General features: G+C 37.3%; 1 protein-coding gene across 9 annotated transcripts in view; it reads left to right on the plus strand.

The window, feature by feature from the left end:
- The window catches only part of LOC139937683 (CLIP-associating protein 1-like), a 101868-nt gene that overhangs the window by 14693 nt on the left and 73905 nt on the right, over positions 1-13270 (plus strand). For all 9 annotated transcript variants that reach the window (XM_071932941.1, XM_071932949.1, XM_071932950.1 and 6 more), the window contains exons 4-9: positions 2027-2070; positions 5363-5422; positions 8059-8150; positions 10526-10601; positions 11347-11444; positions 12555-12625. In XM_071932941.1, coding sequence (XP_071789042.1) covers positions 2027-2070; positions 5363-5422; positions 8059-8150; positions 10526-10601; positions 11347-11444; positions 12555-12625 — 441 coding nt within the window. The remainder of the gene's footprint in view (positions 1-2026; positions 2071-5362; positions 5423-8058; positions 8151-10525; positions 10602-11346; positions 11445-12554; positions 12626-13270) is intronic.

Genomic DNA, 13270 nt, shown 5'->3' on the forward strand with positions numbered 1-13270 from the left:
ATGGCTTTAAACCAGCATATTTTCTTTTATTTGAACTTAAGCACTAAGAGAAGCTTATCTCTAATGGGTTACTCAACAAAAAATTAATAACCAGACTCAAAGTCAACATTTGAATATTTTGTTACTGTTTGTTAAAGCCATTATACACTTTCCGTAAACAGTATTGTCCAAGTCCCACACTTCGTGTATCACAACTTATATATAAAACAACAAACCTGTGAAAATTTAGGCTCAATCGGTCATCGGAGTCAGGAGAAAATAACGGGAAAATCCACTCTTGTTTCCGCACGTTTCGCCGTGTCATGACATGTGTTTAAAATAAATCCGTAATTCTCGCTAACGAGAATTTATATTGTTTTACCGTTTTCTCAAAAAGTAAAGCATTTCATGGACTAATTTTTTAAGAGAAGTCTTTCACCATTACCTTCTGTAAACCCTGTAAATTATTTGTAAATCTGTGAACTTTTTTTTTTTTTTTTTACCGAAAGGGTCCAATGGCTTTAATACACAGTTGGGTGTACATATTAATATTCATTTGAAAAAAACAAGACTATTTGACTTGTCGGGTCATGAGGATTGAGCTAATGTACTTGCAAAGCCTCGGGCGTACAGTCCTGTGTAGAATTCTGTGGCTGTAAGAATTTCAAATCAGGGGCCAATGTCATAGTAGCTCCTCTTAAAAAGCAATCTATTTGATAATGTTGATTTGTTATTACTTGTTTATTCTTTATTTATTCATCAACAAATTCAGTTGGGAAATATGAAAATGTTATTTACGTAACAGCTATCATTTGAACCACAAACTAATGCAATCATGTCTATAGTTTGTTTTATTTTTTACCTGTCATTTTTGGAAAGGTGAAGTCGTGCATATTTGCTTTTTAGGTGTTCGGGCCAACTGCCCGGAACACCTCTTATTTTTGTTCGTTTTTTTTATTGATACTTCTTCTTCGTCTTCTTCTTCTTCTTCTTCTTCTTCTTCTTCTTCTTCTTCTTCTTCTTCTTCTGAATCTTCCAAACATACACTTTTACTAGATGACGTAATCATGTTGTTTTGACAGTTTTTGCAATTCGAATCATTTATTACAAATCTTGAGAACAAAGCAAGGTGTAATATTTGTTTTTTAATCCAGGCTTTTACTCCTGGAAACCGAACACCTTGAGTTTGTTCACAAACTCTCAATCTCTAGTTTTTTATGTTCAACATTAAACATATCACTACAGACAGTTGACAGGGGGTTAGTACAATTACATGTAGGCATACATGTTTAGTAATGTAGGTAAAAACCTTGTAATCCAACAATGGGGATGACCTTGAGTTAAACAGTGCTGACAAAAAACCATTGTCAATATAGAGCAATAAAACAAGCAATTAGACAAATAACTAGTCCGGAAATATTCCCAGGGATCCAATGGTACAATGTATCAAATTTTCAACACAATCTTTTCAGATTGTTGTTATTGTTACCAATCATGTTGTGATCAACCAGTGTGTGTTTTTCAGTGTCTTTAAAGTGTGAGTTTTTTACAATGTGTACAGATCATCTGCTTCACTGTACAACATACAAAAGTCTGACCAAGACCAAATAACAGAATAAATTAAGCTATCACATAACAAATCATTCGTACACGTATGGGTTAAACACCAAAATTAATTATCTTTACCCTGATGCAAATTTCCATAAATCATTGCGGTACCCGCTGCTAAAAATATGGGATTCTAACTCAACTGCCTCTAGCTACCTGGGCCAATCTCGATGGTCTAGTTGGTAAGACACTACTCTAGAATTGCAAAGGTCGTGGGTTTTGAGTATTAAATGTATGCCTGTGATTTCTTTTCGCAGAGCTTGGGAAAGTACTAACTATACAGAGCTACAATGTAATACATGTACATCGGTGCATAAATGGGTTAAATACCAAAGTTTTATACTTGAAAAATCCCGGATGCAAATTTCCATCTATCGAATACTCTGTACTGTCATTAATAACCAAATGTTATGTTATCTTCTTCCTCCTATTGCTTCAGTACTACCGGCCGTCGTGGATAGACTAGGAGATGGCAAAGACCAAGTAAGTAGTTTCACAACCAACACTGACATTAAAGGAACACGTTTGTTAAAGGAACACGTTTGTTATGAAATGCAATGCAATTGGTTAGATAGATAATTTAATCGTAGAATATAATGATCCCCACAAACATGCCTCGAACTTTCACGGTTTTCCTTTTACGTCGGGTAGAAACACGGACGGCCATTTAGATCGCGACGTAAAGGGAAAACTGCTTTTCAAAGGCCAACTTGACTGATCCAAGGCAACGTGTTCCTTTAACATTGAGGCCATTCTCCCAGACCGGCTACATGATAGTCATATACATGTGTAGTACTAGTAGTAGTCTGTGAGGATCCAGGAGTCCAGTGGGTGTATTTATAGAATAGACTCACATGGGCTGTGCATTAGTGAAGTGCATGTCTGGCCACAGACTCTCTTGGGTTTGTAGGTTGCAAACTGTGGATGTCATTCTAGGGCCCAATTTCATGGAGCTGCCTAGAAGCAGACATTAATGTTAACAATTCACAAATTGCGTATGTGAAAATGGTACATGTATTTTGGTTGGTAATTTGTAACCTTACTCCTGTAATCAAAAGTCTGTTGTGTTTTCAAGCTCTCAATTGAAACTTATATCCCCTTTGTGCAGGTGTGAGGTTAAATATCAACAACATCACAGCACTAAACTGTCACTGTATTACTTTTGAGAAAAAAAATATAAAATTAAGTTTAAACAACTTTCAGAAAACAGTGCCATTAAAATGCTTAATGAGTGGCTTTTGGAAGGTCAAATCAACCACAAAGCAGTTGTGGCATTTCCACATTAGAAAAATGTGCAGCGTGTACAGGGTTTAAATTGTACTGAGCGGCGGGTATGATGAGTCACTGTGTTTATGGTTGAGTTGTCAGAACATGCTGCTACTGTAATGCACGTGGGCATCTTTCATCTTGAAGATGTCCTGCTCCTCTGTGGAACAGAGGACTGTCAGGGAAATGATTGTGATTGTAAAATTTAAAGGCACTGGATACCTTTTGGTAATTGTCAAAGACCAGTATTTTCACTTGGTGCATCCAAACATGTATGCATTAAAACAACAAATCTGTGGAAATTTTGAATCAATTGGTCATCACAATTGCAAGAGATTAATACAAGAAAATTCCAGGTTTCCTAACATGTTATTATTGGTCAGCTCGTAGCACCCATTTTAAGTGTTACATTCAAAAGCATACATGTAGCTTACCATGTACGTTATGATAATTTTACAGAATGACTTGGCAAGTTGATCTAGAACATTCTAATGTGCAGACGTGAATGTCATTCTCTGTATGCGCGGACGGTCATATGCGTGTCTCATGTGTTATTTTCCACACTTTGCACAAACACCTGGCGGATAGCCTACATGTACAGTATGTACAAGTTAAGTGCGGATAGAGTACGCTTGCCTGAACTTTAATATGCACTGTGTGGGATTACACTACAGAGACAACCTTGTAGCAAGCTTAACACAATGGAATGAGAGCGCTGCCACTTGTTTTAATGATTCCCATTTAAGAGAAATTAATTAGAAAAGATACAATAGAGTAGCAAAGGAGTTCCGTATGTACAACACATGTACATCACAAACAGTTTAAAAAGTGTGTATTTAAAGGTTGATTGATGATATTTTATCAAAAATGTACACAAATCGTAGCCGGTAGGCTAAATTGGATGCATCATTGCATTTTTACATTTTTTTTGTTTTTAAAAAACACTACATGTACAATAACGAACCTTCCAGGTAACAAACCTTACGTTATTCCGGACTAGAAATAAACACTTGACCAGAGGCCCCGGGCTGGTGGTTTTTGCAAGTAAACCCTCCACAGAAATAGTCCAGCCAGTCTTGTGTTTTTCAATAGACCTTTCCCACGAAATATGTAAATTGTACATAGCGCGTGCGCACTAACGTTTTGGTTGGCAAAATGAGGGAACTTCGTGCTGTTTTGTACACGGCTATGGGTGCGTGACGCAGACGCGATTGCGCGTCTGCTTAGTGCACAACTCTATGGTGTTTGCCAACCAACAGGGTCTGTACGCATGCGTGAATGTATTTTAGCATATTTCATGGGAAGGGTCCATTGAATGATACTTTTAAAACAGTACCTTACTTTTCAATATCTTAATAATTTGCAAACAAAATGGTGTTCAAATGTTGAGTCACAAAGTATAAAAGGCATACTGTATGGGATCAATCTTCTCTTAAAGGGACACACCGGCCGAAGTGGGCTATTTGGGCTACAAAATAGACTAAGATATGACTTCAACGGTCTTCCAGGAATGAAGAAGAACAGTCCTTAAAAAAAATCATCAAATTTAGCCGTTTTTGAGCATTTTAAGACAAAAACGCAGGTCGCGTGATTGTTCTAACCAAAAAGTGGTACAAACAAACACGTGACCTTCCGGGCTAGTTTTACTTTCAGCCGTCTAAAAGTAACTTACTTAACCAAATAAAAATCTTTTTTTTACAAAATTATTTACGAATAATTGACGAAAAAGATCATGTATTCAAATTATCGCTACAAAATGTAAATAATGGTGAAAAATCTAACGTAAGATTCACATTCAAAGAGTCTGTGTAACGGAAGCTTGTTATATGGCCGCTTTGGGTTTTTTAAATCAATTTTCGCTAAATACGTGACATTTTGATGATTCTTTTTACAGCAACCATCTATAAAAACATTATTTATGATTCTACACCCCTAAATTGCGAAAACGGTGAGCCGGTGTGTCCCTTTAATGCTTAAAACGAAGCCTATTTAAATTTAAACACTTTTCTCTATACATTTCCACAAAACCTGGTTAGATTTTGTTTTTCATACATGTACATTGTACTTAAATACATGTTACTGATTCAATCATACAGTTTTGTTTGAATCAATTCATTCTCGATATTTTACCCAGAAAGAACCCTATATATGCCTTATTTCTGGTTTTAATGAGTTGGCAAGTTTCATAATCATGCATATTTCTCACAATTTTTCCCGATTTGGGGATTTTTCTCAAAACCACCTTCAGCCTTCAAATGATATGAAATATGTAGTCCATGATGTGTATGAACCTGTAGTTTTTTCAGTTGTCGCACAGTCTGTAAACCTCCTGAATTGTAACATCTGGGACGTCCCTTGTCTACAATAAGGGAAACCCGGACCCTCAAACCTTTTTTCATGAGTTTTCACATTCATCTAATCCCACCCCTGCTTGTTATTTAAATAAATTCAGATTTCCTGTCCCTGTTTTCCATGTTTTCACTTAATCAATTGCTTTGTTTGTACACAGGTGCGAGAACAGGCTCAGGCGCTTATTCAGAAGATGATGTGTCCAGCGGCAGCCCCCCAGGTAATGTAATGATGCGCATGAGCGCGCTCTGTTGTCTCCTAATTTGCATAGGCCGACCCACATTGTCTGCACTACGTGTAGGCCCCTTAGTATATTATTATTAGTGAGTGTTGATAGTGTCATGAGACTATGGAACCGTAGTATAATCAGGTATGATCTTCCTCCTCGCGACAGTCTTTTTTCGCCCTTGGGAGAAAAAAACCCTGAAAAATGGTGATTTAAATTCCATGTAAAGTCTTTAGAAGCTTAAATAATGGACCAAAACACCCATTTGACATGTAGCACGTTGTACATTGTACAGGTGCTTTATACAGTACATGTATGTGCCAAAGATATTGCTGTTGACAATACTACTATGTATGTCATTGGGTAAAGGGATTCTCTAAAATTGTGGAAAGATGACCTTCTCTTTAATATAATAAGAGCAAGCACTATTTTTCATATTTTAGAACTTCAGTTGATTTAGAGAATAAATGCTGAACCCTACAGTAAATGACGATAGCCGTGGAATATAAATTCAGCCAACAAAAGTGCCTGGAAAAATATAAACAGATGCTCACAAAATGAAAATGAAAACAAATATTTTTGATGCACAATAACCAAACATCTCCGGCAGTAAATGGTTGTCTGGTTTGATTTGGTTCAGGTCGGAGATATTCATTGGATCTTTCTGCTGGAATGCCAAGGATTTGGTAGATGCATTTAGCTGAGACCTTTTCCTTCTCTAAGACACATTTCTGCATCCCATTCGGACTGTAAACCTCACAGTGTACTGTACATACATGTACGTACATACGTAATGTACTAACTGTTTTTGTACATGTACATGTAGTGCATGTAATACTGTCATGAATGCACTGATCATGTATGTAATGTACTGTTATTGTACAGACATGCATTCCTTGAACTTTGCTCTTGAAGGGGAGCAGCAATTTCTCCATACATGTAGATGGGGCACTTCTTGGAGGAAAATGTCCAAAATTTGTTATAGGAACCCTGCAAAGGGTTCCACTGCAAAAGCTTACATGTAAGGCACCACACAATTGCTGTTGGGATATTTTTAGGCTACATGTAATACATGTAATATCCCGTCTATCTTGTACACTCCCGTGTATCTTGTACACGTACACACGGATTACAAAGGGTAGCCCCCTTAATTATGTTGATGGTTATACCACAACATTGTTAATGTTCTGCATTTTTAGGCTTTTTATGTAAATTTTTCTTAAACTGCTCTGCTATATTGCGATGTTTTTTTTTTTTTCAGTTCACATTAACACATATTTCCAGCGTTCTTAATTTTAAGAAGATCAACTTAGCCAACAGGGAGACTTGTATCAAAAAAACACAGGGCTTGTCAAGGAACAGCAAAGAACAGCAAAAACAAGTTCTAACCAGACAAAGGCAACTAAACATTCATAGACAATGTACATGTAACGTTTTTTCCCCGGAGATAAATGAACATGTACATGTACGTGTACAAATAAATGTGGTGTTCAATGTACATTATGGTATACATTATACACGATAAACACGTGGGGGAACCCCATCTTCTCAGACATAGGCCCCCTAGTACTTGTGATTTTTGTGGGTGGTTTTGCGTTACACAACGCACACCGCCTACCTGAACACGCTAGACAGCCTATCTGAAGGACACCTACTCAGTAGGCTCTGACTATTTCCTAGACATTATGACTAGCCAGCAAATCGCGCCCAAACAAGGAACGGTCTTCAGGAAAGTGTGGACCATAGTCAATGGTGCTCATCTTTCCCCCGTCATGCCATTTGTTTTGCTTTCAACCTTGCGGTTTTTGGCCTTGTGACAATTAAGTCACAGGAGCAGAGAGGTGTGTAACAGCATTTGTTTAACAAAACGAGACGTGAATCAAAAGACAACAAGTGTTCACTAGCATAACAGTCATGACAGAGAAATATACCTAGGTGATAAAGACAACAAATGATTGACGTCTGGGAAGCATGACTGTCGTTGACACTTGTCGCTGGGTGCTAAGGTCAACAACCACAGCTCAATGGAGAACCCTGTGGCTCTCATTGTGGGCCTAGGTTTACCCACTGGGCTGTGTAGGAGTGCACTTCAACAAATCGCTACTGTGTATTCCTATACCATCCCAGCCTACGTACAAGTAGATTATAGAGTTTGACCACTTTCTCTCCTATTTTGATTTTGGTTTTCACCCTTAGACCGATGTGTGTGCGCTGTATACTCAGTACTTTACCGAGTTCTGTAGAAACAAAATTACAGGCATATTACTCAGCTGGGATTCAAACCCATGACCTTTGTAGTTCTCTGCAATTCCAGTGTCATCTTCAGCAGATGGTGTTTTTTTATTATTTTACAAATGATGGTGTTTTTGACAGATGATGCTTTGTTAAAGCAGAAAATCAAAATAAAAATTCCTTTTGAAACATCATTTTTCAAGGTTTGTTAAAAGAAATAATTCTTCAAAGAATTATTATTCTTATTATTATTGTTATGATTTTTTCTTTATTATTTTATTTGAGAGGGGGGGGGGGGCTAAAAACCAGGTCATGCAATTTTATTTATTCATGTACAATGTATATCTAAATATATATTCAATTACTGATGAATCTACTTGATGTTTTTTGTCTTGCAGTACGTCTTTGAGAGGCTGATGAAAGGTTTCTCCCATAAAGGCTGGAGAGTACGGGAGGAAATATTACTGTGTCTCATGCAGACAATTAATGTGTAAGTATTTAAGCAGGGCTAAATATTAGTACTGAAACACAGGCTCGAGGCCAGTGATTTTAGCTTCGGGTCAGGAAAACCACAACTGGACAAGCATGGTGGTCTTGCATTTAACATAGAAGGCTCCCTCATTGTGTAATATCTTTTTGAAAAAAAACAATCTATTTAATATCCTTCTGAGTATTGAAGGATACCTGATAATTGCGCAGCACCCAATTTCACTGAGTCGATTGTGGGAATTTGATGATGTTATTTAAGTCCACCTATGCATTCACTGATGAGTGGGTGTTTCTATCAAAAGATAATAAAGTCAGAATATTTTTTAAAGGGGATCAAGGGTGCTGAGCGAAAGGCTTCTTTGGTTTGCCTTGAAATTCAACTTCCACGGTAGAATCTGAAGGTTTCTTTCTTAGTGACATGGTCTTATGACGACGCCCCCCCCCCCCCCCCCCCCTAACCTGATACTGATTATACTTTTTGAATGATTTTTTTGTTATTTTAAAATATGTGTGTACATGAATGTGGTTGGAGGTTTTTCGTCAATGATGTTCACAGACACCCTTGCCCTAAATAACACACACACAAATGAACAGACGTTACAGTGTACATTTTTCAGTAAAGGTCACCGTGACAGATCAGAAGTGAGCCCTCTATTGATTGTACTCCTTGGAACAATTTCACTATACACTTTGTCTACTGCCCTCTAGTGGTGCTCCACAGTCACACACAGGAATGAATCATAATTTCGTCAGTGTGGCGTAAACACAGATATGATGTATGCCCAGCAGCTGTGATTAACTGCAGCTGAACAGTGAAATATTAACACTCTTCACTAATTTGTTATCCACCCTGGAGGCCAGATGGTGTGTCAGTGGGTTGGGTGCCCTAAAATAACAGTAGCGTAGTTGATGACTCACTGTTTGGTCTTTTCCTGGGATGCAAAATATCGCCAAGTATGTGTTTAATACAAAAAAATTGGATTTGTTTGTTTGATTAGCCTGGTTTTTGATTATATTTTGATTGAAGGGTAGGGGAGACAGATATTGAAAGCAGTTTTGCACAGTATTTGAGTGGAAACAAAAAACCCCAATCCATAAAGAAGAGAAAAATGGGAGAAAAAAAAGTAAAAGTTCTGTGCACACAGTTTGCTGAATTCGTCCCTTTAAGAATTTGGTTTTTAGTGACTAGCCAGCAGAACCAACATGCTTACCATTTTATTTGTCCAGCAGTTTTGTTTAAGTCCATTTTTCATATGTATAAATGTATGACAGAATACACAAGTATGAATATATATAATGAGTGTTAACACATTTTTAACACTTAACTAACCTGTCCCCTAACAGTTGTCTGGTAGCAAAATACCAGTTAAAAACATGAGGTCCAGTTAAAATCTATTCCAAGTCAAGAGGCCGGCTGGCTAGTTCAGTGTTGAAAGGCATCCCCATTTCATTTGAAAGATTGATTATAATTGAAAAAGCAAATGGACGAGTGCAATGACAAACTACATGTAACTGGTCCTGACGGCCAGTAACTAAAAAACACTAAGAACAAACCCTTTGAACATTTTGGCCAGCAGAACACTGGTGGTAAGGTAGAGCAGATGGATGAATTTCATTTAAAATGAATTGGGGCATGAAATCTAGAATTTTCCGGGTCATTTGGTTAGTAAGTCTGAAGATTGAACGCTATTAGGTTAAATAAGGTTCACAAAATGCTAAGCTTGACTGGAAATCTATTTTTTATGAGATAAAGGTTTGTCACCCACTGAGCTTTCTAAAATCATTAGCCCAGACTTCTACGTAGGTTGATCTTTTCTTCTGTAAAGTGCAGGACAGCATAATGTTCTTTTTAACAAATCCAACTGGAAAATTTGAGAAAAATGATGAATTCATGCAAAGATCAGATCAAACCCAGTCTTTGTTGATGTCTTTAATTTTCAGGTGTTGTTTTTTCATGTTTGATTTTAGTGTTGATCTTTATTTCTTTGTCTGTTTGGTTGCTCAAGTTTATGTGTCTCGGTTTTGTTTTTTAGGAGGACTCTTTAGGGATACTGCTTTGCAAACCTCTGAATAGATAAAGTTACATACATTCAGTTTTTTTATGAATTGTACAAAATACAATGAATGTGTAGATTAGGAGATAAGTGTTAAGCCTGCAATCTACAAAAATAAAAAATAATACAATACATTTATTTCAGAAATTGTCATTTTTGTCGGAGCAGAAAAGTTCACTGAAGTAATTTTAAATATGCACAATCTCCCTGATTGCAATGCAAATGTTTAAGAGCTTTGGCCTGGAGAAAAAGTTGTTGTGGTTGAAATACATTTAACATTTAGCACTTACACAGATTCTCCCCTTAATGTTTTGTTCTCCAGGTTTGGTGCTGGTACACTCTCACTGAATAAAATAGTGCCGTCAATTTGCAAGTTGCTGGGCGACCCCAATAGTCAGGTAAGAATTCACTCAGAATGCCTCATATATATGGGAAGCCACTAAGGTCCGATTTCACAAAGGCTTCTTAAGAGGGGCTCCACTGCCAACAGTTGAGTCAGTTTTGTAGTGCACTCATTTTCTAATAGATAGAGGCCTCTTGCATCTTGCTCAAGGACACAGTGCCATGACCGGGAGTCGAACCCACAACCTGATGATTAAACCATCAGAACTTGAATTTGATGCGCTTAACCATTGGCCTTGAAAGACCACGATCATAAAATGGTGATCATACAAGAGTGCCCTGCATTCTTTATTTGTTTGAGTTGGTTAAATTGTTCTTACTCTATATTTTTAATATTACAGGCCTGATATTACATGTATTCCTACTTTATTTTGGTTTCCAATTTTTGTTTGCCCTTTCAAAACATCTGAAACTTTGTGATAAAACAGCCTGAAAAGTCGATTATATCCTGCAGCCGATTTCACAAAACATTAGGATTAATCCTATCTCGAGTTAGGACGAGGACTTGGGATGGGTTTAATGCGTTCTACGTCTATGGATACGGAACTTAACTCATCCTACATGTAAGTCCTAGGATTAATCCTAAGTTAGGAAGAGTTTGGTGAAATCGGTGTCTGTTTCTACATGTACATGTATCTGTACATGAAGGTCAGCTTGTGTACTAAAAAATGTTCCTACTTTTTTTTTCAAGGACCAAATATGCCTGATATTATTTTTTATTTTGTTGTTATATTGAAACAGGTCCGAGACACAGCTATTAATACATTAGTGGAGATCTACAGACACGTCGGAGAGAAAGTACGGATTGACTTAGGAAAGAAGGGAATTCCCTCATCAAGGTATGATTAATTCCAACTTTGAGAATTAGATTGATTTGTCTTTCCCTTTGGTCCCGTGTTTTGTGTAACGCACTCATTTTTAAAAATTTTTTATTTCCTTTATTTACCCAGGGTGAACCAAATCAGTAAAAAATAACTGGTTTCTATTTGGGTCCTGCATAATTACATTGTTAAGAACAAACAAATTAACATTTTAAAAAGTAAACATAAATTCACATTATAAAATTACGAATCACATTATTAAAAAGGAACCCAGTGCACTAATCGAAATGAGAAGGTGTTCCTGGTTTGATTCGCTGCATATTGCACCACAGCACCTTGTTAAACCATTACATGGTGCTCTAGGAGCAGTTCTCATAATTCAAAACGTAGTCCCACATACATTGTACCTTGCAAGAAAATACTGAAAATTGAAGCGCCTTGAGTTTCACTGAGTGACAGATATGAGCACTATTGTTAATTATTATTTCTGTAAAAAGCGTGGTAAGACATCTGTTCTAGAATGGAGGGGGCTAGGAATTCCACTTGAGCATTATTCCCTGTGGAACTCGGGGAAAGTATACAGTGCTTAACATATGATTTGGGTTGAACAAAGAAAAGTTAACCAGAGCGGGATGAGAAACAATGACCTGTAGACTAACATGCCAACGATGTAATATCTGTACTATGTGTACATGTATCCAGACCTGCAGTGTGTTGGCAGTCTCCCTATTTTGTCCTGATTTTTCACAAAATTGGTAGACTGCCAACTTGGTAGAGCGCCAGCCAGCACATTATATTGTAGGTCATTGGTTCAAACCCTATGTTGCTCAACTTGTAAGTGTTCAACCCCGAATAATTAAACATTTTCCCCAGTCAGTTTTCCTTGTGGTTTATTATTCACATTCTCTATTGAAAACACACACACACACACACCAATCAAAGTGTTAGCAGTTAAGAAAATAACAATGCCTGTGAGGATTTTCCCGATGCCCATATTTTTTCTTAGAACTCCTTAAAGTTTCTTGAAAGAACATTTAATCCAATGAAGAGTCTTTTTTTTTTCTTGTATTGTTCATTTGTTTACATTAATTTGTCATTAATTTGTTACATTGTTCTTTCCTTTTGTAGATTATCTATTATTTATGCCAAGTTTGACGATGTTCATCGGGCGGGTCAAATGCTGGTTGTAACGCCAGAGGGTGAGTAGAACCTCTTGTATTCAAACATAATTCCCTTCCACATCATTACCTGTTAGGTTGTCTCTGACAGAGAATTCGGAGAAGGGGTTCGCCCCTGTGTTCCTGGTGTGGCTGCTGTATGCGCCTTAGCACCTTGTAAACCCTTATGAAGTGCTAAATAATTGGGTCTCAGGAATTCATCACTGCAATAACCTGTCTTTCTGAAAATTTGTATATAATACTCAGCGCCTTGAGTACCTTGTTGGTAGATATGTGCGCTATATAAGACTTCCATATTATTATTATTGAGTACCTGTGTTGTAGGTGACTCTTGATGAAAATAGGGCATTTGGTGCTCAATGTGTTGCCCCTCTCCCCCTCCCCTTCTCCATTGTGTTTTCATTTTGTTCTGTTAATCTGAGGAATTTGTTAGAGGATGGTGGGGGTGAGAGGGTACAGGTGTTGCAGTAGGGAAGAGTGTAGGAACTTTTTTTTTTTTTTTGGGGGGGGGGGGGACTCTTCCGCTGTAAAAAAAAAGGGGGGGGGCTCAGTCATTTAGGAGGTTATTATATTAAAAAGGGCATTGGTACTTGGTACTCGGAGTTTTAAAAGTCTGATTCTTCAAGTTATTTTTAAACGAGACAGTTTGATGTGATTCTGAATCTA

Source organism: Asterias amurensis, chromosome 5 (assembly GCF_032118995.1).
Source record: "Asterias amurensis chromosome 5, ASM3211899v1".
Taxonomy (NCBI): Eukaryota; Metazoa; Echinodermata; class Asteroidea; order Forcipulatida; family Asteriidae; genus Asterias; species Asterias amurensis.